This window comes from Caretta caretta, chromosome 7 (assembly GCF_965140235.1).
Source record: "Caretta caretta isolate rCarCar2 chromosome 7, rCarCar1.hap1, whole genome shotgun sequence".
Taxonomy (NCBI): Eukaryota; Metazoa; Chordata; order Testudines; family Cheloniidae; genus Caretta; species Caretta caretta.
The window spans coordinates 57,272,028-57,298,079 of NC_134212.1; the positions used below are offsets into that span (position 1 = coordinate 57,272,028).

The 26,052-nt window shown below is 46.0% G+C and overlaps 1 protein-coding gene across 1 annotated transcript in view; it reads right to left on the reverse strand.

Moving 5' to 3' along the window:
* Positions 1 to 26,052, reverse strand: part of ALOX5 (arachidonate 5-lipoxygenase) — a 54,230-nt gene that overhangs the window by 15,969 nt on the left and 12,209 nt on the right. Inside the window, exons 2-5 of the mRNA XM_048858760.2 lie at positions 22,119 to 22,317; positions 19,671 to 19,752; positions 11,008 to 11,130; positions 435 to 541 (exon numbers count right to left, since the gene is read on the reverse strand). Coding sequence (XP_048714717.1) covers positions 435 to 541; positions 11,008 to 11,130; positions 19,671 to 19,752; positions 22,119 to 22,317 — 511 coding nt within the window. The remainder of the gene's footprint in view (positions 1 to 434; positions 542 to 11,007; positions 11,131 to 19,670; positions 19,753 to 22,118; positions 22,318 to 26,052) is intronic.

Sequence of the window (26,052 nt, forward strand, 5' to 3'; positions counted from 1 at the left end):
TTAACTGCTTTGAAAAGTTCCATTAGGTGCCAATGTGGATTTTCATGTACCTAAATACCTTTGAAAGTCTGTCCCTAAATGACTTAGGGACTTTTGACAGTGTTCATAGATTTCCTAGGAGCCAGAAGGGACCAATAGTCTGGCCTTCTGCCTAGCATGGGGCAGAAAACCTCCCCGGGGGGATCCTGCCTCCAGCCCAGCTATCTGTGTTTGAAGTAGTGCCTGATTTTCGAGTCGAGGGGTGTCCCTTTGGCCCCATAAGCTTGAGTTCTAACTGCTCACCTACACTGTGAGTTTCAGACAGCGTGTGGCTGGGGCAGATCTGAACAGACCAGACGCTCAGGCGTGAGCCACTTCCGTTCCAGTTAGTACTCAGGAAGGGGAACAATTAGTCACTCTATGAAGCAAACACCGACAAGTGAAGACAAACCCACCAGAGATTGTATTGCTGATTCGGACAAAGATCTTCTCGAAATCTGCAAAGTCACTCCAGGAGGACTGGAACATGTGCATGAACCGGTTGACATAAAGATTCTCCATCCTATGGAAAAGATGACAACACTAGAAAGCCATTTGCAGCCTCCTCACCAGCCCTTCTTATACTTCTCCCCTTACCACACACACTGATGAATAGGATGAAGTGAGCTGGAGCTCACGAAAGCTCATGCTCAAATAAATCGGTTAGTCTCTAAGGTGCCACAAGTCCTCCTTTTCTTTTTGCGAATACAGACTAACACGGCTGTTCCTCTGAAACCACACACACACAGTAAATTTCATGGTGGTGAAATGTGTGACATTATCCTCTCTAAAGACTGGACTCTGCTGGGCTGCATCTACACCCATCTATAGAACTGTGTTCAAATATTTGGTCTCAAAATTTCCCCCCACACACTCCCTCTTGGGAGAAAGAAAAAGGCAGAACCATACGTGACCGATGCTAGCCATGTCACTTCATCCACGGGAGGGGGCTCGGGTGCTGGGCGCAGAGAACCTGAATGGAACAGACTGGGTGGGGGGTGCTTAGGAATTCTCTCACTGGTACGTTGGCAGTCCAAATCCATGCCACATTGTTTAACCCGATCAACAGCAGGTCTAGATGGCCTTGTAGTAAAAGTGCTATCAGAGCGAAGAACACCTGCCACTGGTAGCACTGGGGAGAGGCACTGGTGTTAGACCAACACTGGGAGAACTGTTGAAAACATTCCCTGTAGATGAGACACTATTTATCTAGCTATGCTAAGTACATCTATGGCCCCTCATCACTGTGGAATCTGAACACCCAACAACCCTTAATGGATTTATCCTCACAACTCCCCTTTGGGGCAAGGCAGTGCCTTAATCCCCATTAAACACAGGGGGAAGTGAGGCCCAGAGTGACTAAGCCATAGCTTCTCAAAGGGATTTAGGTGCCTAGCGCACACTGATTTAAATGGGACTTAGGCAACTAAGTATCTTTGAAGATTCGGCCCTAAGTGACTTCCCAAGGTCACAACACAGGAAGCCTGTGGGAGAGAACACGCTTGAAGCCAGGTCTTCCAAGTCCTAGATCAGCCCCAACCACCTTGCCTGGAATTTCACTCAACCTGGTCTCCAGAATACAAGCAGCACCAGCAGCCGCAGAGCAAGTTTCTCCACAGTGTCCCATCAATAAGCCTCAGCCCTAGAGCAGGAGGGGAGGGAATTCAGCTCCTGTGCAAATTCAAGAGACACCCTGGGGGGTTTTCGCCTTCCTCTGCAGCATGGGGCATGGGTCACTTGCAGATTTAAACTAGTGTAAATGGTGGATTCTCTGTAAGACATTAAACCATGATTTGAGGACTTCAGTAATCCAGCCAGAGGTTAGGGATCTATTGCAGGAGTGGGTGGGTGAGGTTCTGTGGCCTGCGATGTGCAGGAAATCAGACTAGATGATCACGATGGTCCCTTCTGGCCTGAAAATCTCTGAGCCTATGAGTTTAAGGTCAGAAAGCTCCACCAGATCGTCTGGTCTGATCTGTATCCCACAGGTCACTAGCATCACCCAGCACCCACACACTAAACCCAGCAAGTGACATTAGTGCTAATTGTAGGGTGGTGTATGATGTGGCCAGCTGTCTTCTGGGGAGTGGACTAAGGGTGGAGTTTTCAATCACACCTATGTGATTTAGGCACCTAACTCCCTTTGAAAATCCTACTCGTCCTGGGTAGGTCTCAGCATAAGAGTCTCATGCTTCTGGACACAAGGTGATTATTGCAAGAGCTACAGAGGATCTTCCCCTTGTGCCTATTACCGAAAAACCAGGATGTGTTTGTTTTATGGTTACCTTCCTCCACCCCCCGCCACATTCCTCTCTTCCATTGCATTCTGGCTGACCTTGTGGCCTGTCAGCTCTCTGGCCCTTGTCTTTACAACGGGATCCTGATCTCTGATTGGGGTCCCTAGATGTTACTGCAGTAGAAATAATAGTATGCCCATTTGTTTTGCCTTCATCTGTAACAGGTATGTGCCAAGGACAGAGGCAGGATACTGCACTCAGAGGACCAATCGTCTAAACAAGAACCACGTCCAAAACCTACACCAGGAAAATCTAATCTCGGAGTGGTAGAAGAGGGAATGCTGTCAATGGGTGTAATCTAGTAGAGTTTAAGCGAACTAGCCAATAATACATCATGTGGGAAGCCAGGCCAGTAGATAGCATTCCTCAGTCTGGCGCTGACATTAATAACTGGCTAAAAGAGAGGACGAAGAAGTTATAATAAATGGCAACATAAATTCATAAAACAGTAAGGGTGGGATGCATTGAGAACTCTCTGTGTTATTCAGTCAGTGGGATAATGTGATCCTCTATTTAATTAAGTGAAAATCTCAAGAACCAAATAATCTGATTTAAGAAATAGTCTGAATGCAGGCCTGGAAGTCAGACTCTCCCCAGTTCTAATCCCAGCTCAGACACAGGCTTCCTCTATAGCTTTGGTCAAGTCACTTCACCGCTCTGTACCTCTGTTTGCCCACCTATAAATAGGGATAATCAGATTGACTTACCCCATGGGCTTAAAGTTAGTGAAGTGCTATGCACATGCAAAGCTTTAGTATTATTAAAAAGAAATCACTTCTTTCAACTGAAAGGTGAGGAGCAGGCTGGACTGGAGGAGGGCTTTGTCCTGACACTGGGGCTGGAACTGGAGGGGAGGCTTTGTGCTGACATTGACAACCTGTTGAGAAGAAACTGACCAGCAACACTAAGGTGAACCAGGCAATGGACAAGGGACGTCTGCGGAGACTACCTGAGGATCCGAAGTAACAGCTTGTGGGAAAGTGGCCAGAAGAGTGAATTCATTGTCAGTCAAGGCAGATTCGTGCCCCTAGACTAGGACAGCACTAGACACTGCCAGGGAGGGCAAAAGGCTGGGGTGGCAGGAAGAAATAGTTTACAAAAGGGCCCCCAGAATGTGATGGCAGAAAATGAGGCAAAAGAAAAAGAAAAAGAAAAAGAAAAAAGGTGCTTGGCTGCACTGGGAGGGGAATTTATCCATGAATCAGGGAGATAAGATGCTGAACAGGGACAGGTGTGAAACAGTCCATTTGCTTCTGGGTACCAAGATTATAACAGAAGTAGTAACAAGAGGCACCTGAGGGTGTGCTAAGAGGGAAAGCTGGTGGATCTGTGTAGCCTGGAAAAGGAGGTGATTTACAGGACATCTGATCCTAGTTTATAGGGAACAGAAAAGATCATACAAGGACCAAGAGAAGGCCCTTCTCTGAGCATCAAGAAGGGAGACTAAAGCATGGACATGATTTTAGGCTAAGGCCGGATAACAGGAAGGGCTGCTTCCCCCAGAGGGTCATTGGATGAGTTTCAGGAAGAAGCAAGAAGTGAGCAGAATTATAAGCGAATTTACAGTCCCTACTTGATAGCTGCCATTCCAGTTTAAACTTCCTGTCCAGCCAGACCCAGCAGGTTCTAAAGCTCTAACTAGCAAGTTAACAAAGCACTTAACTTTACAAAGCTAAATAGGCAGAAAATCATTTCAAACCCTACTTGGGTTGCCAGTTTTGGCTGGACATATTCTTGGAGGTTTCATCACATGACATAATCTTTAATTAAAGACACATCACATGACATCATCTTTAATTCCTGGAGGGTTGACAACCCTAACCCTACCAAACTGCAGCTACCTCTGGGGTGGAACACTGTTGCTTTTTAACAGTGCACAGCAACCACACATGACCCAATAGTTCAGTTGAAGATAGGAAGTGCAGAATATCATACCTGCTTGAAACTGTAGAAGGAGAAGAGGGAGTGAGAATGTAAATCCCCAGATGGGAACAGGACACCAGGATTAACTCCCATATACTTGCATGATGTGCCATGGGATCTTTAGATTCTATAGGTGCTTTTGCATGAGACATAAAACAGAAGGCAAAAGACAGCACCTCTAGCAGCAGTGGCTCCTTCTGGAGCATCAGATCAGTACAGATGCTGAAGGAACTGTACCACCTCCAGAATTAATACCTCCCTTCATATTTTTTCTGGCATTGTAGGTCTCCCACCCAGGTACTCACCTGTCTTGATCCTGCTTAGATTGGGAGAGGCCAACATGGAGGTGGCGTAGCTGTTGAAGAGCTGAATAAACGAGTCCAATAGAGACATTAAAGCACGTTTTTTCCAGAAGTGGCCATTGATTTTGGGTACCCAACTTGAGATCCTTGGGCCGGATTTTTCCGAAGGTTTGAGCACCCATGTCTCCAGCTGAAACCAGTGCGAGCTATAGGTGTTCAAAACCTCTGAGACTCAAGCCCAAAGCGCATTTAGGTTAGGCATTCACAAATGGGGGCACCCAAAATTCAAAGCTACTTCGGAACCCTGGTTGTATGCGACTCCAACATACTGACTGGACAAACCCACTTTGCATTCTGAAGAATGGAGCTGGGGTTCTCTCCATAACTGTGAAGTCTTCTCCCCACACCTGGGTTCTTATGAAGTTATACACGTCACTCCTAATGATGCCAACGGGCGTAACAAACTTGAATCCCAAGGCAGCGGGAGGAGAGTATATAACCCAGAGAATTGAAAAGGAAATTATTGGTCTCCGAAGACTCAAAACTAGCACGAGGATCCCAACTGCAGAAACAGTTATTTCCAGCTGCCTGCTTACACTGATGCAACTTGCAATCATTGTGTAATGGACGGCAGCCTCCTCTACAATTCCTGGCTTTCGTCTAGAGCATGAAATTACCAGGCCCCTTTGCTCTGCCACAGGGAGAGACATGCATGCAGCCATGCTCAGCTATTTAAAAGCCAGTTCACTGGAAAGGAAACCACACTGCTTCCTCTTCTTGAACAACTTCCCCCGAAGATACTCGAACAAAACTCGTCTCTCCATTGGCAATCAGGGCACCGCATAGGAGTGAGGTAGACGTGGCTGGGAATTGTTTGCAATATGGCATCTTCACATCCAGGTTGCTAGCCCAGCACAGCCATACACTCTGGGACTCTGGCACAGAGTTCAGGGCGAGCCTTGCCGTTTGCCAGACATCCACACCTTCTAGATTAGCCATCCTGTGCTCCAAACACCGGCTTACACATGACTTTCCTCAGTAACCTCCTGAGATTGAGTTCAGTTTTAAATGTTCCATGTGATGGTGCCTACACCATGGGACTACTCCATAGTTAGCACATTTTCCCTTGGCTCATGTTCACCCCATTCCTCCCAGTTATACCCTAGCAGTTGTACTCTGTGCTTACAAACACCCTTCACTGCCTTTCTCTACAACACAGACCCTCACCTGAACACTAACCCTGTCGTGGGTTTTCCAGTTCTGGGTCCCAGCCACTTCCAGAGACAGGCATCCCAGCCCCCCAGCACTGGGATTTTATTTCTTCCATAAAAAAAACTGCTTCCCAATTTCCTTTCCTTGCATGTGTTTGACATATCACATTGCTTCTGAAGGAACAGCTGCCTTAAAGATTTACGTTCCTAGGAAGTGGGGGTAACCGACTGGAGATGCTAGCTCTCCCCACTCTTCTAAATGCTCTGTGTAATTCTTTTCACTGTTATCAGGATATCTGGTAACATGCTGCAAATACCACAGCTGGCTTTCACATGTGGCTGCTCTTACTAGGTCACCAAAGGGCCCTGCAATGTAGCCCCTTGAGGTTGGGGAGCAGGCATCTTGCACTAGCATAGGTAGCATCTCCTTGTGAATATGTGCTTTAAAAGCTTGTAAATAACCTGTGCAACAGTTAAGGGAACTGGCACTGATCCTAATAATAATAGAATAAGGAACAGGTTCCTGGACCAGGGCTGGCTCTGTAATGCCTCTTTAGGGGATCCTCCTGAATGCCTTCTTGAGCATTCACAGCCAGTGTCTGGACTGAGGGAGTAGCCGCAGGACCTTTTGCCAGTTTCTCTTGCATGGATCTCTTTCTGTGGGGTTGCCCCACACTTTGTTCCAAGCCCATGTCGTGACTGTATAACACTGAGTTGCCTGTTCTATGCCAGGCACTGCTCCCTGTAGAGCAAGCAAACATCATAATACCATCCTTCCTGCAGGCTTCTCCAAACGGCATAGTTACAAACACGCATGGAGCCTCCTCCCTGACTTCCCATGAGACTGGGAAGGTGAGCCACAGAGCTGACCTAGGCAAAATGTTCGCAAGTAACCCCGAAACCAGAAGAGGCTTGCCTGGTTTCATCACAAACGCTGAACTCAGCGTTGGTTTGCTTGTAGCTCTGCTAGAGATCATTCAGAGAGCTTCCGAACCAGCCTCAGACTGCAAAAGGTGTCACTTCCCTTGGATCCAATGCAAAACCAGGGGCACAGAAACTGTTTTCACTAAGCTTCACAAGCTAAACCCCAGTGGTATCACAGACTGGAACAGCCAACTTTCACGTGGTCTGGTTAAGCATCAATGATTCGCACGTTTCAGCCACCAGACCCAATTATCTGAGGAATCCCATACCCCACCCTATCAAATGCTGGGCTTGGAACCCTGGTTTTACAGTCCCCAAAGCTCTACCACCTGAGCTAAAGGAGAACTCCCCTAGCTGTCAGCAGTAGCAGGTCCCTTCCCCTAACTTTGGATCAGGCACTAGAGCAGAGTATTGCATACTGCTACTCACGTTCCTAAGGACACAGAGAAAGCCAGTGGCAGATCTGAGAACAGCATTTCTGGGGTGAACTCCTGATACCACTGAAGATCCCCACCCCCTTTAACCACAGAGCTCAGTCCCCCTCAAGAAAAGAACCCAGTACTCTGCTCTAACCACCAGAGCGTGTCTCTTAAGCAAAATATTCAGTGCCTAAGTGACTTCACTAAGTGAAAGCCCATGGAACTTGGGCTTCTAGGGACTGCACTTACAAGGATATTTAGGTGCCTGAACATGCTGCTTTGCACCTAGTGGGATTTATGTAAGCATCTAAATGGGTTAGGCACCTAAGTCCCATTGATTTCAAAGGGAGTTAGACACTTCTAAAAATCCCACTAGGCATTTGTTTGCATCTTTAGGGGCCTAAATACCTTAGAAAATTTGACCCCAGGCTACTTAGGTGCTTTTGAAATGTTTACCCTGGGTCTTTAAAAACCACCTCCAAGATTCTCCAGTAGTACTGATCTACAGTACTTTATAATATTTTGGACACTATCACTGCTTATTGCACATTCTTTCCCCCCTATGTCCTGGCAGCTTCAAATTGTATTTCTCTTCCCTTCTTGTCCTAAAGAACTGAGCCATTTTGTTGTGCACTGCTCAGCCGCTGCTGCATTCTATCCCAGAGGTGGCTGCATTTCAGTGGTGGGTGAAATGATTCTTGTATCTAGTTTGTAAACTGCTTTGGGATCCTGCAGGCTGGTTGGTGCTATATAAATGTAAGATGATATTGTAAAGAGGCCATCTCACCTCCTGCATGGTGAAATAGTGGCATTTGAAGGTTGATAGAGCAGTTACTAATTCCACATCAGGCCCGCCTATGGTACCAAATGAGGAACTCAGAAAGGGATACATTGCAAAACACCTTAAGACCTGAAGAAGAGCTCTGTATGGGTTTGAAAGCTTGTTGCTCTCCCCAACAGAAGTTGGTCCAGTAACAGACATTACCTCACCCACCCTGTCTCTCTAAACACCTTATGTCACTGACAATAAATGAAACGATTGTTCTTTAGAAACCCAATAAATATACAGAGAGAAATAATGCAACTAACAACTTGACAACTGCATGCAGAGTTATGCTCGACACAAACAGATCCACTTTGCTGGAAGTCAAATTCATTGACAAATCTGGCCTTTATGGAGAAATGAAACTCAATAATCTGTTCAGCATTTACAGTCTGTTGGCAACAACTGCAGACTTTAGTTACACTCCTTCTTTTAGAAAGAGAAAGCCTATCAAAGCGAAGGTTAAGAGGCGATTTGATCACAGCCTCTAAGTACTTACATGGGAAATATTTGCAATAAGAGAGGACTCTTTAATTTAGCAGGCAAAGGCATAGCCAGAAGTTATGGGTTCAATGCAAGAGCAGGAATTCTCTGGCCTGTGTGTTATACAGGAGGTCAGACTACGATCTCTGTGGTCCCCCTTCTGGCCTTACCAATCAAGGAATCTATGAAACAGTTAGAGCTCCTGAAAAAAGAAAAAGGAGTACTTGTGGCACCTTAGAGACTAACAAATGTATTTGAGCATAAGCTTTCATGAGCTACAGCTCACTTCACCAGATGCATGTAGTGGAAAATACAGTGGGGAGATTTTATATACACAGAGAACATGAAACAATGGGTGTTACCATACACACTGTAACAAGAGTGATCAGGTAAGGTGAGCTATTACCAGCAGGAGAACGGGGGTGAGGTGGTTGGGGGGAACCTTTTGTAGTGATAATCAAGGTGGGCCATTTCCAGCAGTTGACAAGAATGTGTGAGGAACAGTGTGTGTGTGTGTGTGGGGGGGGAGGGAATAAACATGGGGAAATAATTTTACTTTGTGTAATGTCACATCCACTCCCAGTCTTTAGTCAAGCCTAAGTTAATTGTATCCAGTTTGCAAATTAATTCCAATTCAGCAGTCTCTCCTTGGAGTCTGTTTTTGAAGTTTTTTTGTTGAAGAATTGCCACTTTTAGGTCTGTAATCGAGTGACCAAAGAGACTGAAGTGTTCTCCGACTGGTTTTTGAATGTTATAATTCTTGATGTCTGATTTGTGTCCATTTATTCTTTTACGTAGAGACTGTCCGGTTTGGCCAATGTACATGGTAGAGGGGCATTGCTGGCACATGATGGCCTATATCACATTGGTAGATGTGCAGGTGAACGAGCCTCTGATAGTGTGGCCGATGTGATTAGGATTATAACATTCAAAAACCAGTTGGAGAACACTTCAATCTCTTTGGTCACTCAATTCTTCAACAAAAAAACTTCAAAAAAAAGACTCCAGCAAGAGACTGCTGACCCTTGGTTTGACTTCTGCTCCATCTACTTGGGTTGACCATCCAACTCCCAGTTATAACATTACTCAAATATTCTCTCTGAAACTAATGGGACCATGTGACTAGTAAGGTACTATGCACAGTGAGTAGGGGTATCAGAATCTGGCCCTTAAGCAGAATAGCTATTTACTATCCGTGAGCATCAGTCAAAGGGGAAACATTTGACTATGATCTGTAACCAACCTAATCACATGCTGTAACACCCAGATATCTCTGCTGCTGCCACGACCGAGGTAGCAATAAACCATAAGAGGGGGTACATTAGTCAGCTATTCATTCATGCCTTGAGTACACTGGGTAGCATAAGATGGAAGGCTAAGTGCCTGCAGCTGCTGGAGAAGAATCCCAATAGCCTGTTTGTGGATACCCTGGAGGGGCTCATTGCTATGTAGAGTCCGGCTCCTTCTCTTCAAGGGCCATATTTGCATTTCAAAAAAAGTTTTAAAACAACCAGTGTCCATCCACTAGGAAAAATCCTTCCTAGGAGAAGGAAAAGTAGTAGGGAGAAGAAAAAGAGAAATGCCACTGTGGGACCATGTGTGGCTGAGTGGGATGGATGCTCTCTCGTGCTCCCACCCTCCAATTTAACAACAATAGAATTCTATGTAACACGATGTGCAAAGGCATTTTCCTCTTGTTTTGGTGGTGAAGGCCAAACACGCATTGCTGTGAGTTGGGGCATGGCTGTGACATCATAAAGAAGGCCCAATGAGATCATGGCTTGGGACAATCCACGTGCCCAGCTGGACTCTGGGAAATAATAGTCCTTGGTTTGGATCAAGTCATGTTGGCTGACATTAATGATGTCTGGTTCCTCTAACCGGCAACAGCACAGATTTTAAAACAGCATTTAAAAAATTAAGATACCAAATGATTAATAGAATCAGAGATGGAATGATACACTGGCTTGTCTAGTCCAACCCCTGGTGGGTAGGACAGGCTTATTCTCAGTGAGGGCTGTCCATCAGCTAGTGACTGTCTCATTCCCCCTGTACTGAGTTCCATGGGATCTTTAATGCTGATGAATGGTCATGACCATGTTTCATGAGTGAGGTGAGAGGTGCAGGCGCTGGTGGGTTGGCTGGAGATTTCACTAACCCACATGCTTCAGACAAGTTATGCTTAATTGTGGGTTATCCCACCAAAAGGTATTGTACACTGCATGCCCAGTTTTTGCTCAGTAGACATTCCCTGTACCTTGGCTTGTCACCAATGTCTCTTTTGCTCCCCTGTGACCCCCAAAGCACGATTTAGTGAGATGCCTAAAACTTTTCCAGCTCAAAGCTCCAAATGTTTCAAATTTTGAAATGGGAAAAAAAAAAAAAAGACAAATTTGGGGGGAGGGTTTGCAGTATCTTCCCCATTTATTGACCAACCATAAAACCACTTCCAAATTTTCAAACTTCAATATCCCAATGAATTTTCTAGTTTTTAAAATTTAAAAGAAGGGAAACATCTTTAATAAAATAAAATTTCACGCATGGCCCCCACCCCCAGCTTTTCTGATCAGAAATTCTGCAGAATTCTGAGCCCCCAGAAACACATACGCTTTGGAGTAGTTCAGAACGAAATCGACTCCCTTCTCACTGTCAAACTGGATGTCGCGAGGCAAGTCACTGTGACAATTTGCATCAATGCTTAAAGGAAAGCCGGGATGCCATTCCTTCCATCTGAGAAAGGGAAGAGGAGAAAAAAGGAAAAGGAGTGGTGTCAATTAGGTAAACAGCATAGCATAGTATCTTTAATGTCATTATTATTATTCGTATTACCATAAGGATAAAAGAGCTGCTATACTGGGTCGGACGATGAGCCATCTTGCCCAGTATCCTGTCTCCAACAGTGGCCAGCACCAGCACTTTAGGGGAATTGCACAGAACACGGCAATCATGGAGTGGTCCATCTCTGTCTTCTCCCAGAGCATGGGGTTGGCTAATAGCCATTGTTAGACTTATCCTCCATGAACTAATCCAGTCCTTTTTTGAACCCTCTTATACTTTTGGCCACCACAACTTCATATCACCTCCACGTTGGTGCACATAACAAAATTCATGTGGTGAGGGTGGGCCCGAGGGGTTCGGAGTGTGGGAGGGTGAGGGCTCCGGTTGTGGGTGCAAACTCTGAGATCGGGCCAGCGATGAGGGGCTTAGGGCTGGGGCAGAGGATTAGGTGCAGGGGGAGGGGGTCAGGGCTCCAGCTGCGGGCTCTGGGGCAGGACTGGAGATGAGGGGCTCAGGGCTGGGGCAGAGGTGCATGAGGATGAGGGCTCCGGATGGGGGTGTGGGCTCTGAGGTGGGACCGGAGATGAGGAGTTTGGGGTGAAGGCTACCCCGGGGCTACAGCGGGGAGAGAGGACTTCCCCACAGCTCTCTCTCCCTGCGGCAGCTCCGGGCCTGGAGCCGTGGGATAGGTGCCTCTCCCCTGGCCGCAACAGGTCCAGGGCTGCAGGAAAGCATCCCTCCCTGCCTCTCCCCGCTGCGGCAGCTCCGGGGTTGGGGCCACAGGATAGGCACCTCTCCCCTGGCCACGGCAGGTCTGGGCCGGGGCTGAGGGAGGAGTGCCTCTCCTCCAGTCACAGTAGGTCCAGGGCTGGGCTGGATCCATGGCATAGGCGCCTCTCCCGAGGCCGCAGACGGTCCAGGCTGGGGCTGGGTTGGGGCCGCGGGAGGGGCGCCTCTCCCTCAGCCGCAGTAGGTCTGGGACTGTGCTGGGGCTGGCAAGGAGAGGTGCCTCTCCTCGCTGTGGCAGTTCCGGGGCTGGAGGAGAGGCATCTCTCCCCGCCGCAGCCCTGAGCAACTGCACAATGCTTAATAGGCTGCTGTGCAGCCGTGCAGCTTACAGGGAACTTAGGGTCAGACCTAATTTAGACCCCATCATTGTATATGTATAGTTGGAATGATTTTTTCCACTGTGCATTACTTTGCACTTATCACCACTGAATTTCATCTGCCCTTTTGTTACCCAGTCAGTTTGGTGAGATCCCCTCTGTGATTCCCTCCGAGTCTGCTTTGGACTTAACTATTTTGAATAATTTTGTATCATCTGTCAACTTTACCATTTCACTGCTCATCCCCTTTCCCCTTAATTAATACGTTGAACAACACAGGACCTGATACAGATTTGTGGGGGACCCTGCTACTTACCTCTCTCCATTCTGAAAATTGCCCATTTATTCCTACCCTTTCTTTCCTGTCTTTTAACCAGTTAATGATCCATGAGACAACCTCCCATCTTATCCCATGACTACTTAGTTTCCTTAAGAGTCTTTGCTGAGAGACCTTGTCAAAGGCTTTATGAAAATCTAAGTACACTATATCCACTGGATCACCCTTGTGCATATGCTTGTTCACTCCCTCAAAGAATTCTAATAGATTGGTGAGGGATGATTTCCCTTTGAAAAAGGCATGTTGACTCTTCCCCAACATATTGTGTTCATCTATGTATCTGATCATTCTGTTCTTTACCATAGTTTCTTTACCAGTTTGCCTGGTACTGAAGTCAGGATTACCAGCCTGTAATTGCCAGGATCACCTCTGGGGCCTTTTTAAAAAATTGTCATCACATTAGCTATCCTCCTGTCATCTGGTTCAGAAGCTGATTTGAATGATAGGTTACAGACTACAGTTAGTAGTTCTGCAATTTCATATTTGAGTTCCTTCAGATCTCTTGGGGAAATATCATCTGGTCCTGGTGACTGATTACTGTTTAGTCTATTAATGTGTTCCAAAACCTCTTCTACTGACACACCAATTTGGGACAGTTCCTCAGATGTGTCACTCCAAAAGAATAGCTCTGAGGTGAGTATTTCCTCCACATCCTCTGCAGTGAAGACCGATGCAAAGAATTCATTTAGCTCCTTTGCAATGGCCTTGTCTTTAACCATTTTGTCGTCTAGTGGCCCTGCTGATTGTTTGGGAGGCTTCTGGCTTCCATTTTGCTCTGAGGTTTTTCCATCTTTAGCAAGTTGCTTCTCAAATTTTTTCTTGGCCTGCCTTATTATACTTGTACATTTTACTTGACAGAGTTTGTGCTCCTTCCTATTTTCCCCATTAGGATTTGTGTTCCAAATTGTAAAGGATGCCCTTTTGCCTCCATTACTCTTCTGCTTAGCCATGGTGGCATTCTTTCGGTCCTCCTATAGTCTTTTTTTTTTTTATTTTGGGTATATATGTAGTCTGAGACTCTATTATGGTGTTTTTAAGTAGTATCCAGGCTGCTTGTAGGCATTTTACCCTTGTCACTGCTCTTTTTAATCTCTATCTAATCAGCATTCTCATTTTTGCGTAGCTCCCCTATGTGAAGTTAACTGTTACTGTGGTGAGTTTTTCTGGTATTTCTCCCCCACCGGAGGAAGTTAAATTTAATTACATTATGGCCGCTATTACCAACAGGTTCAGCTATAGTCACATCTTGGAAGACATCCAGTATGCCACTTAGGATGAAATCAAGAATTGCCTCTCCCCTTGTGGGTTCCAGGACTAGCAGCTCCAAGAAGCAGTCATTAATGGTAATCTAGAAATTTATCTCTGCATCCTGTCCTGAGGTGGCATGAACCCTGCCAATACATGGGTTGAAATCAGCCATTATCATTGTGGTTACTGGTTTTGCAGCCTCTCTAATCTCCCTTAGCATTTCACAAACACTGTCACCATCCTGGTCAGTAGTATATTGGCTCTGTTATATTCAGGCATGCAATTCCTATTCGTAGAGATTCTATGGTACACAGTTTGAAGCATTTAAGATTTTCACCTTATTTGACTCTGCTTGTCTTTTTAACACGTAGTACCACTCCCCCACCAGCACGACCTACTCTGTCATTCCTATATCCTGTATTTTGTATCCTGGTATTACCGTGTCCCATAGATTATCCTCACTCCCCCAAGTTTCCATGATGACTATTATATCAATGTCCTCATTTAATGCCAGACACTCTAGTTCACCCATCATAGTACTTAGATGTAGAATAAATAGGATATTAAAGAATCAGCATTAGCTTAAGTTTGGCAAAGGAAATAGGTGTGTTGTAAAGAAAGGCCTGACTAGCACGTAGAAGGAAGGCCTTGAAAATAATGAGTTATCAGGCCAGAAGGAATGGAGTAGGGAGGACGTCTGATTCAAAGAATAATTAATGAGCTAACGGAACGGTTCTAAAAAGAAGGTCTCTGACCAACAGAGGAGACTGCAAATGGTTTTGAATTAGGCAAAAAGAATCTGTCTTAAAGGGAGCCAATATGGACCTCCCCACCCCACACACCAGTGTTATCTTACAAGAAGGAGGGGAAAAGATAGGAAGGAAAGACCTTGGGGAGAAAGAAGGTTGCAAATCTTATCTGGATTAAGACTGGAAATAAGAGTGAACTGCCTCCAATTGGTTTTTAGCTGAGGTCAGCAATTGGCCATGACATCACTTGTTTGTTAAAGGGTATAAAGTTAACTCTTAAAGGGTTCATCGCTAATATCTGCCTGGTCAAGCTGGAGCCAACCAATATGGGTCTAAACACCTCTCGGTTTAGCCAGTTTGTAAGTATCTTGACCAAATTCTTATCAAGGTTTTGTTACTGTTTGGATGTAGTACACTGCTTATTCTTTAGGTTTTTTAGGCACCTTTAGTATAATATATACTATATATATAATATATAGTATAAATAGTATTCAGTCTTTGGATTCAATAAAGGGGTTTATGGTTAAATTAGTGTCATGGTAATACCATGCAGAAATTATAACAATTCCAACAGTAGACTTCTAGCTTTTGTATATAAGCACTTGTTCATTTGGTCAATATTCAGTTGCTTGCCTTCATGTGTTATGTTTAAAGTGGAAGCTTTTACGTTTGACTGTTCCTCACTTCTCCTGCCTGTGCTTTACCAACTTCTTTTCTATCACCTTTACTAGGATATAGAGTATTCCCTTTAATAAATTCATCCCTAATAGATATCCCTGCCCAAACCACATGCTCTTCCACACCAGTTGGCATTTGCCCAGCCCTTGTTTAAAAAATCCTCCACAACCTTTTTATTCTACATGCCAGCAGTCTGGTTCCATTCTGGTTAAGGTGGCGCCCATCCGTCCTGCATAAGCTACTCCCGCCCTAAAAGTTTCCACAGTTCCTAATCAACCTAAATCCTTCCTCCCTACACCATTGTCTCATCCATGCATTTAGACCATAGCACCTATGGGCTCTAGTCAAGGACCAGGATCCCATTGTGCTAGGCACTGTACAAACACAGAACAAAAAAGATTGCATTGCTCACTGCTGTGAACCATATGCCTCAGTGCTGTGAATGGTATTTCCAGCAGACTCATCAGGGATACTGATAATGTCATATTTATAACAATGCCTTCCATCCTGAAGGAACCCAGTGTGCTTTATTTACCCCCTCCCCACACACACACCATAGGTCTGATTCCCCATTGCCAGGCACAGCCATTTACACCTGTGCAAAGTGGTGTAAACACACAACTCGTTTCATATCCTCTCACGCCCGCTGCACGCAGAGGTCAATGACTACACAAGGTGCAAAGCTGTGGAGAATCAGGCCCATAATGTATATATAGGGCCACAACCCAGAAGGCACTGAAACGCCCTTTGACTTCACTAGGAGCTGCAGTTGCTTAGCACCTCTTAAGATTTGGTTCATAGGATATGGGTATGCAGGTATAACATATAGGACTCACTCACCCCACCCTTTCATGCAGCTAGCACTGGGATGGAACAGGCCAGCGCACAGCAATACACCACTATTTTATTAATAATAGAAACACACATTTCAGATAAGGAAACACATGGAAAGGTGACATGCCTTAGAACTGGGATAAGTTCTCAGAAGTCCCTGCGGTCTCATCCCATTCCCAGCCCATTAGACCACATTCCGCCTCTAGGCTGGAAATAAATAGAACTGTATCCAGCTGGAACTGCAGAAATCATTTAATGGGATATACATTTGGCTGGCATGCCCCACTCTTATGCAGAAAAAGGGTCACAAAGTTTCTAACAGCTTAAAGTGCTCAGACTAAGTTTAGTCTCTTCCATAAGGCAACACTGCCAGAGACATAGTACCCCCTTTGCAGCTCTTAGACTTAGAAGAGAACTAACACTACCTAAAGGTACGCTGGGGTACTTTCTACTTTACTAATGTCCTTACACCGTGCACATCATGTTGGCATCTGAGTGGGGAATTTTTATTTCAAACCAAAGAAAGGTGGTTTGCGAAGAAGGAAGAACATTAGAAAGCCTGTCAGATTGCCAGTCAGATACAGATTGTATTGTTTGTTTCCTGTCCTGATAGAGTTGTCATTTCTACCTCTGAACTTTAAACAGCCATTACCCTTGAATTCCAAAAGGCTTTATTTGCATTCCCTTTTGTGCATGTAAAGCTGGTCTTGTCCAGAACTTTTCCTTGGGAATTGTCCTGGTAGCTGCTCTTTTTATTCTGTTTCCCATCATTTTGAAGGAAGTCTCTGTCTCATTACAGACCAGTCAGCTTAACTTCTGTATCCGGAAAGATAATGAAGCAAATAATTAAGAAATCAATTTGCAAACATCTAGAAGATAATAAGGTGATAAGTAACAATCAGCATTGATTTGTCAAGAAAAAATCACGTCAAACCAATCTGATATCTTTCTTTGACAGGGTAACAAGCCTTGTGGATGGGTGGAAAGCAGTAGATGTGGTATATCTTGACTTTAGTAAAGCTTTTGATATGGTCTTGCATGACCTTCTCATAAACAAACTAGGGAAATACAACTTAGATGGAGCTAATGTAAGGTGAATGCAAAACTGGTTGGAAAACTGTTCCCAGAGAGTAGTTATCAGCGGTTCACAGTCATGCTGGAAGAACATAACGAGTGTGGTTCCGCAGGGATCAGTTCTGGGTCCAGTTCTGTTCAATATCTTAATCAATGATTTAGATAATGGCACAGTGAGTACACTTATAAAGTTTGCGGATGATACCAAGTTGGGAGGGGTTGCAACTGCTTTGAAGGATAGGATCAAAGTTCAAAATGATCTGGACAAACTGGAGAAATGGTCTGAAGTAAATAGAACGAAATTCAATAAGGACAAATGCAAAATACTCCATTTAGGAAGGAACAATCAGTCGCACACATACAAAATGGGAAATGACTGCCTAGGAAGGAGTACTGCGGAAAGCGATCTGGAGGTCGTAGTGGATCACAAGCTAAATACGAGTGAACAGTGTAACACTGTTACAAAAAAAGCAGACGACATTCTGGGGTGTATTAGCAGGAGTGTTGTAAGCAAGACACGAAAAGTAATTCTTCCGCTCTACTCCACACTGATTAGGCCTCAACTGGAGTACTGTGTCCAGTTCTGGCCACCACATTTCAGGAAAGATGTGGACAAAATTGGAGAAAATCCAGAGAAGAGCAACAAAAATGATTAAAGGTCTAGAAAATAGGATCTATGAGGGAAGATTGAAAAAAACTGGCTTTGTTTAGTCTGAAAAAGAGAAGACTGACAGGGGACATGATAACAGTTTTCAAGTACCTAAAAGGTTATTTCAAGGAGGAGGGAGAAAATTGTTCTTCTTAACCTCTGAGGATAGGACAAGAAGCAATGGGCTCAAATTGCAGCAAGGGAGGTTTAGGTTGGACATTAGGAAAATCTTCCTAATTGTCAGAGTGGTTAAGCACTGGAATAAATTGCCTCAATGAATTCAGCCTCGGTGAAACATGTCATCTAGACAATATGGGCGAGTGAAGGGTTTTGTCTGCTCACAGAACTGGTATGGTATTTGCAGCATCAGGGCAAGCCTGACTGCACTGTCCTTCCAGACTGCTTTAACCCTGACCTGCAGAGACCTGCTCCGGGAGCCAGAGGGATGTTCTCTCTCCATCCAGTGCTCGGCTGCCCTGCGGAAGCTGCCAGTTTGTAACCCTTCTCCCCAGAAGGGTGGGCAGCAACAAGGGCCAGGTTCAATAGCTAGGGGTTCCTCTCAACAATGCAAAACAGAACCGGCTTGAGCCCCCACCCTGTAATCCAGGAAAGCAACACACCATCCCTGGGTGCTACTAAGAAGCAACACTTCTCCACTCGCAAGCACGGAGCCTGTGTATAGCAAAAGAAAACTTCTATTAAACGAGGAATTGGAACCAGCGTTAATCTGGGAAAACACCACAACCACCATTCAAAACCACGTAACCATAAGCAAAAATCCACCCTACAGTAGATTGGGCAGCATCCTTTGCCTCAGTTTCCCACCTTGCATTGTGAAAGTCCGATGAACGAATGTCCCTTTAATATGCCACTTCCCTTTCCGTCTGCTGCTCCCCACTCTCAGCTGATTGTCTTTGGTCAGTTTTGACCCAGAGTTCAGAGGTGCATTCACATGGATTCACCTCCAACCCCTGGAAGGAGGGGGGCATTGAGCAATGCCTCCACAGCTGCTGCTATCTGTGCATCCGCTCACCACGGCTGCTATTCTCTCTGCTACCGCTGGCCGCTTGCTGCCACTGTTCTCTCTGTCACTGATACCACTTCTTGCCACCACTTCTACGATGCCATGTTCTGAGGTTCCACGCTTTAGCTCAGCTCTTAGTGATTTCACTGCCTAGTGTGGAACCTCACTGTAGCTGCCTCTTCATTGTAACACTATCCCCATACCAGGCCTACAGCTTAGCCCCAAAACATGCTTATTAGTGATTTAAGTTCTAATAATCACTGAAAAGAAACAAGGATCTCAGCTGAATCCCGTCAGCACTGTCTTTAACCACTAGAAAGGGGAGTGGGATCAAATGACATCTAGGACTCCTTAGGCAGAGGCCACACAAAGAAGTAGGAACACCTGTCTTCCCACCCCCCTTGACTCTCGTTGGGATTTGGCATCCCCACCTCCCACTTAGGTTCGGGTTAGGGTGACCCCCTCAATCAGGGCATGATAAGTACAGTTCTGCTGCCCTTTACTCATACAATAAGGTAACAACATTTCATTACCCCAGACCAGCCACGACTGATCAGTTTGGCAAAGAAACTCTGTGTGCTGAACACCTATGCAGAGTAGGTGTGTCCATGCAAATGCAGTCTGCTCCTGAAGTCTTTTCCCCCAGTTCACCACTAGCTCATTCAGACCCTGCTTATAAACAGGTTCCAGTCACCATGGTGGTTTTGTGCCATGGACACTCACCTGCTAGGAACAGAACTAGGCCTCCCTAGGCAGCTGACATCACAAAGCAGGACTGTTATATGAAACTCACCGATACATTTTTTGCCGTTGTTCAAGTTCTTTGCGTCTGTGCTGCTTGAGGATCTGAGTCTTGTCATCCCGGTGCAGCTTTGCTGTGAAAAAATGAAGAAACAGTGCTATGAGGTTTCTTTACCCTTCATTGTCTAATCCTCTAGCTGGGTAATGGGACACAAGGATTCAGTATCTGTCATTATCTGGGTTCCCCTACTACGTGCTGTAGCAAATCATCTGCAGTTCTCTCTTGTACTCAATTATAGCAGACAGTTTGCCCCCTGCCCAGAGAAATACAATGGGTCTGAACAGCAAAAGAGTTGTTTTCATCCTGAGAATTACTGCCCTACAGCCATGGATAGTGTCTCCAAGAATAACCTTTACACATCAGGCTACAGTGGAATATTCATCTGCTGTGCTAGGGAGCCAGGCACCCTCAGTACAGGGAGGAGGTTGGTTAAGGCTGAAGAGTGACAAGCAACTGAGGAAGGATCAGTAAGGAGAGTATGAGGCAGAGATTGTAATCCAGGCCCCAGTGAGAGTTGAACCTGTGACCCCTGGATTCTGATACCACTGCTCTAACCCCTCAGCTATGGAGCCAAGCCCCAGGTCCCCTCAGTACAGGGTGGAGGTTGGTTAAAGGCGAGGAGCGACAAACAACCAAACAAGATACAGCCTTGTTAAATCTTCTCTGTTGAAGAATGCTGATGCTAGAAAATGCCTTGACATCCCTCTCCTAGGTTCATACTCTCTGTTCTTACACTGCAAGAACAACTGTTTCTTCCACTCCAAGTTCCATGCTGGGAGCTTCGGGATCAGAAGAAAGAGAGAGGCTTTCCAAAACTGATAGCTTGATGCTTTGAACATGTGGCCCTGATGTTACTGAATGAGACAGAGTCTTCCTTAGAAAGGATGGGGAACAGAAGAGAAAGAGCAGCTAACAGGACAACCCACAAGGAAAAGTGATGGACAAGACTGGATCTGCTTTACATACACAAAAAAGAATGCAAATAGAGCCATTAGGAATTTTAAGGAAATGTCTGTTTAAGGTTCAGAGGTAGAAACGGCAGATGGAACAGGGCTGATAACAGACAATGCAGTCTGGGCTGGCTGGCACTCTGGTAAGATACTGCCAGGATCTTGCTGACATTCTTTACTTCTTCACAAACCGAAATCCACACCGTCTTCCTCTTTTGAAAGCAAGGGTTGAAATAAAGCCAACGCAAGTTGTGGAGAATCCCTCTCCTGCCCCTCCGAATACCCCACACAGGGAGAGATCAGTGAGGGAGCCAGAAGCTGAGAAACAAAGTTGGCACCAGACTGTTAAGGGCCTTAACCACTGAAAAGCAAACTCCTTAGGGCTGCATGTCTAATTAGGCAGCCAATGACCTGAATGCAGCAAAACTGGCTAAACCCTTGGTTCCCACCCCATATCTAAGGGCACTAGATCAGCATTTTTAATGGTGCACAGTATAGCATATTGCAGCAGTCAAACTTCATTGCCACAAAGGCACAGCTGTGAGCAACTGGATTATGCAGCCAATGAAGTGCCTGCCTTTGGCCATGGTACTGTACTGGCAGTAGGTAACCAAAGCCAGTTAAAACACAGGGGTAGCACACAAGTGCTAGGGCACTTTTCTCAGCACAGCACCAACAGCTATCTCCAACACATTTCACACCATCAGCCTGATCCTGGCTCTTGCAGGATGAAACAGCTTAGTTGAATTCTACTTCCCAGCCAGCCCTAATGATCTCTGAACTGGAATTCCATTGCAAGCTGCCTATTCCTGGGTTTTAGAAAACAGGACAGTTTCCAGGTGGATAATACTTGGAAAACTGCTATATTTTAGAGCCTCAAGGTTAGGCAGCCAGGGGATGCTTGGCCAAGGATCGATGGATCAGCCAGAATGGAGCATTCTGCAATGGATCAGCAATGGATCAGCCAGAAATTGAGCACTGAGGGCAGCTTGCAATTTAGGACCAGTGTACTGACCATCCCCACTGCTGGAAAAAAAATCTCCTTAGCATGTGTCCTCAAAGTAACCCAACTCGTTTCCAAGTGCCAGACCCAGTGGACAGTTCATAAACCAGCACTGAGGTCACGGTCATCCGGGAGCATAAATCCTACAGTGCACGGATGGGAGTTAGTACCAGAGGGGATGTGGTAGGTTTGCAGGTGGGAGAGAAGGAACTGGAGTTGGAGAGAGGGTTTGGGTGCCTCTGGGAGGAGAGGGAAAGATAGGGGGAGTCCTCATTGCTCTACGGGCAGGGGTGAGCACAAGGGGTGGGGAGCAGGGGTACGGATCCCCCCAATAATCAGCAGGGGCACAGAACTTCTCTGGCCCTGGGGCTGGATAGATCCTCCAGCTCTGGGGCCACAATGAGGGCATAGAACATGCCCCCCCCCCAAAAAAAAAAGCAGTGAGCACACCCGTCTAGGGGTTAGTAGTTCTCTCATGGTGCTCACCTCTTCCATCTCGGAGGACAATTTCTTTATCCTCTGTAATCCATCTGTAACATGGGAATTCCAGATAGTCACCTACTGGTGTTTTCACAGTGATGTACTTGAGGTACCAGTCGTCATGAACCCAGTACTTTCGCTTCTCAATTTTTAGCAGCTGGATTTCTCCCAGGTCTTCTGCCACAGTCACATCGTAGGAGTCGATCTGTGGAGAAGAAAAATGGTCTGTGAGTGGCTGAACACACAGAAAGCACACCAGCTCCAAATGGAACTCTTGGGATATGTAAGGGTTAAAGCAGAAAACTGGGAAATTGCTGGTGAACAGAGATGGCATTAGGGAGTAAAGGCATGGGCAAGCACCATTTCTGCCCTTGATAGATCAAGTGCAGGCATCTTTCTGTGTTTGATAGATTTAGGGTTACTCCTCTCCCCTCCCTTCTCCTTGTTAAGGGTTTGATAAGGTTGCAGCTGCCTGAGGAATGTGGGGATCTAAAGAATGCCTTTTCGGGTAAAGTAGTGTTATCTCCCTCTCCGTTTCTTTCCCAGCTGCACAGTCAAGTTTGGGGTCATGGCCCCTTACTCTCTTCTCTGCAAACTGCTGATCCAAGGAGTTCATGACTACAATTATAGCAAAGAAGTGTATCTTCAAAGTAAAACTTATTGGTAGAATATGCTAATAAGGTAAATAGTAATCAGGGGTGGGGATAATTATATTCAGTACAGGGTTATAAATATTCATTGTATGGACGTTCATATTACTCCATGAGGGTTTTGGGGGTGTTGTAATAAAAGCAGGGATTTACATACTAATGTAAATAAAAAGAGTATGTTGTAACTAATCCAGGGCTTACTGGACAATTGGGTCCAGGGGAACAAGTACCGCAATAAAGAAGCCCATCTACTCAAATCTGCCTCTGGGTCAGCCTGTTTTTCTTCCAACAGGAACCTCTTGTTTGCGAAGGGGAAAAATGAAGGGTTATTTTCAGACTGCAAATTAACAAATGGATGGGTAAGGGAATATGTAAGAACAAGCCATGCACAGATACCCTAGAAATATGGAAAGGGTGAAATTTCTAAGTTCGGGACTTGATAATGCTTTGAGTCATTTGTGATTTCTCAACAAATCTACTGCTAGTAAAAATATTTAGAACTACTCCAACAGCATCCCAGAAAAGAATGGTCTGGAACCCAAAGTGTGTCTCAACCCATTTTAATGGGGTCACCAAGGCTGGCTTAGACTTGCTGGGATCCGGGGCCAAAGCATGAGCCCAAGGGCTTCAGCCCTGGATAGCAGGGCTCAGGTTACAGGCCCCCTGCCTGGGGCTGAAGCCCTTGGACTTCAGCTTTGCCCTCCCCCCAAGCGGTGGAATTTGGGTGGGCTCAGGCTTTAGTCCCCTCTCCTGGGGTCTTGCAGTAATTGTCAGAAGGGGGTTGCAGTGCAATGAAGTTTGAGAACATCTGAGGTAGACTGATGGGATATATATCCCATCCTGGCTTTATAAGTGTTAAAGTGGGTCTGAGAGGCCAATTAATGCATCTGGCTGCACCTGGAGGGTGGGCCAGGCTAAATTAAAGATGAGTCCCAGCTGGGAGAGGAGCTGGGTGGTTATTATAAAGGCAGGAAGTCTAGAGCAGATGGGGGCTGTTGGGAGAAATTCTGCAGTCACTCTCTGGGATGAGAGAATGGAGAACTCAGGAGAAGCCCAGGGCGACAGCTGGACCTGAGATCCTCTCCTAGGTAGAGATGTCTAGCAGGAGGCCAGGAGAGACATGGAGCAGCCACAGGGGTGGAGGGAGAGCAGAGAGGAACCCTGATAAAGGTGCAGGATCTAGACTTCCAGACAGTGTGCCCAAGAGGCGTCCAGTCGAGGAATGGGGCTGAGGAGATGTGAGGGATGACCAGTCAAGCTTGAGGAGGGCAGAAGCTGGTCTAAGTTGGTATTTTTGGTTTGTGATTTTGTTAGGAGATTCCAGGGCAGAGCCCTGCAAGTCCTGGCCCTGAAAGAAAGGTCAACCTAGAGAGGAAGGCTCTGGCAGGGTGAGGAGAGAGCCCAGGGAAAGGCTTCGTTGGTAGAAAGATGCCCAGGGAGGTGGCAGCAAGGAGACTGGCAGAATGATCCCTGACTGCCTGTCCTGGGCTGAGCCTAGGGTAGAGGGAAGGCCTGACTTCCCCATCAGGAACTGGTAAGGGGTGTGAAGCCCCTGAGAAGGGGATACAGACTCCTAGAAGCCCTAAGAAAGGGTGTTCGGACCACTGGGCCCAGAATCAAAGTAGCAGACCAAACAAAGGGATTGGACACTTGTATTTGCTGGATTTTCTGTTACCCGGGGATGGGGAGGAGTGATTGTGATAAGCCGACAGACCGAGTCACGAGATGAGGCAACTGTCATAGAGCCATCGGCAGGGGGCACAAGAAAGCAGACAGCAGCCACGTCCAGCTGCACAGGGGTGCTCCAGCAGTGAGTCCACCCTTCTGTACCTAGTCATGCAAACTGAGAGAACGGTTGGTTTGGAGATTAAGGCACTTGACTGGAAATCAGATCTGGGTTCATTGTACAGCTCTGCTATAGAGTTGGTGCAGGTCCTTGGGCAAGTCACTTAATGTCTGTGTGCCTCAGTTCTCCAGGTGTTAAATGGGGATAACACTCTTTCCTTTCTCCCACCCCTTGTCTGCCTCGTCTCTTTAGAAGGTAAGGTCTTTAGGGTGAGGACTGTCTCTTATTCTGTGTATGTGCCGTGCTTAGAATGTTGGGGCTCTGATCTCAGAGTCTCCAGGCACTATTGGAATTCCAGTCGTTAGAAATGCCTCTGTTTGCTTTTATAGCTCAGCTGAGATAAACAGCGATTCTTTTGTGTTTGGCAAGTCAGAATGGCAGCATCTTACACTCCCTTTGCACTAGTGTAAGCAGCTGCACAAGGTGCAGGACAACAGGCCCCTTGCCATAGCTAAGCTGAACTGGCTAGGACCATCATGACACTAGAAGCAAGAGCCCAATCTGTTCCCATGACCCCCTCAGAAGAAGTTATGCTCTTGTTAAGACAGAGCATTACCAGGAAGACAAGCCTGGTAATCCAATTGTTCGGCAGTTTTGGAATCACACTCTGTTTTAAATTTATTGCTTGATGTGGCTGCAAAATGAAACTTCCCTGGTTTGTGGTTTTGAACATTTTCGGTAACCTTAGAAACCGACATGAACTCCACCTCTTCCTCCACTGAGTTTAGTACTGTCTGAAATGATACTGCATGTATATGCCCTGTCATTCTGTCGTCCCCGCCCTCCCCCGCTAAAAACCACACTCAACTTGTTCTTTTCAGGCACTTTTTTTAGTAACACTTCCAGTCAATAGGAGGTCATTTGACTCAAGCCCTCCCATTATTTTATACGTTAAGGCTAAGTCACAAAAATCAAGTAAAAAAAGTGAAGAAAATGTAGACAAACATGGTATGGATACCAGTTGCGATAGCTGTTTTGTAATGAGGACATTTGTCCACAAGCAACCGGGCTAAGAGCCCCAACTTCCTCAAAAATCCACTTCATGCAGCCACAAGATACTAACAGCTGCCAATCACACATAGCTATAAGTAGGGCCCCACCAAATTCAGGGTCCATTTTGGTCAATTTCATGGTCATGGGATTTTAAAAATCATGAATTTCATGATTTCAGTTATTTAACTCTGAAATTTCACAGTGTTGTAATTGTAGGGGTCCTGACCCAAAAAGGGGTTTGGGAGGGACGGGGGTTTGCAGTATTGCCACCCTTACTTCTGTGCTGCTGCTGGTGGTGGCGCTGCCTTCAGAGCTGGGCAGCTGGAGAGCGGCGGCTGCTGGGCGGGAGCCCAGCTCTGAAGGCAGTGCCGTCGCCAGCAGCAGTGCAGAAGTAAGGATGGCCTGGTATGGTATGGCCGCCCTTACTTCTGCATTGCTGCCTCAGAGCTGG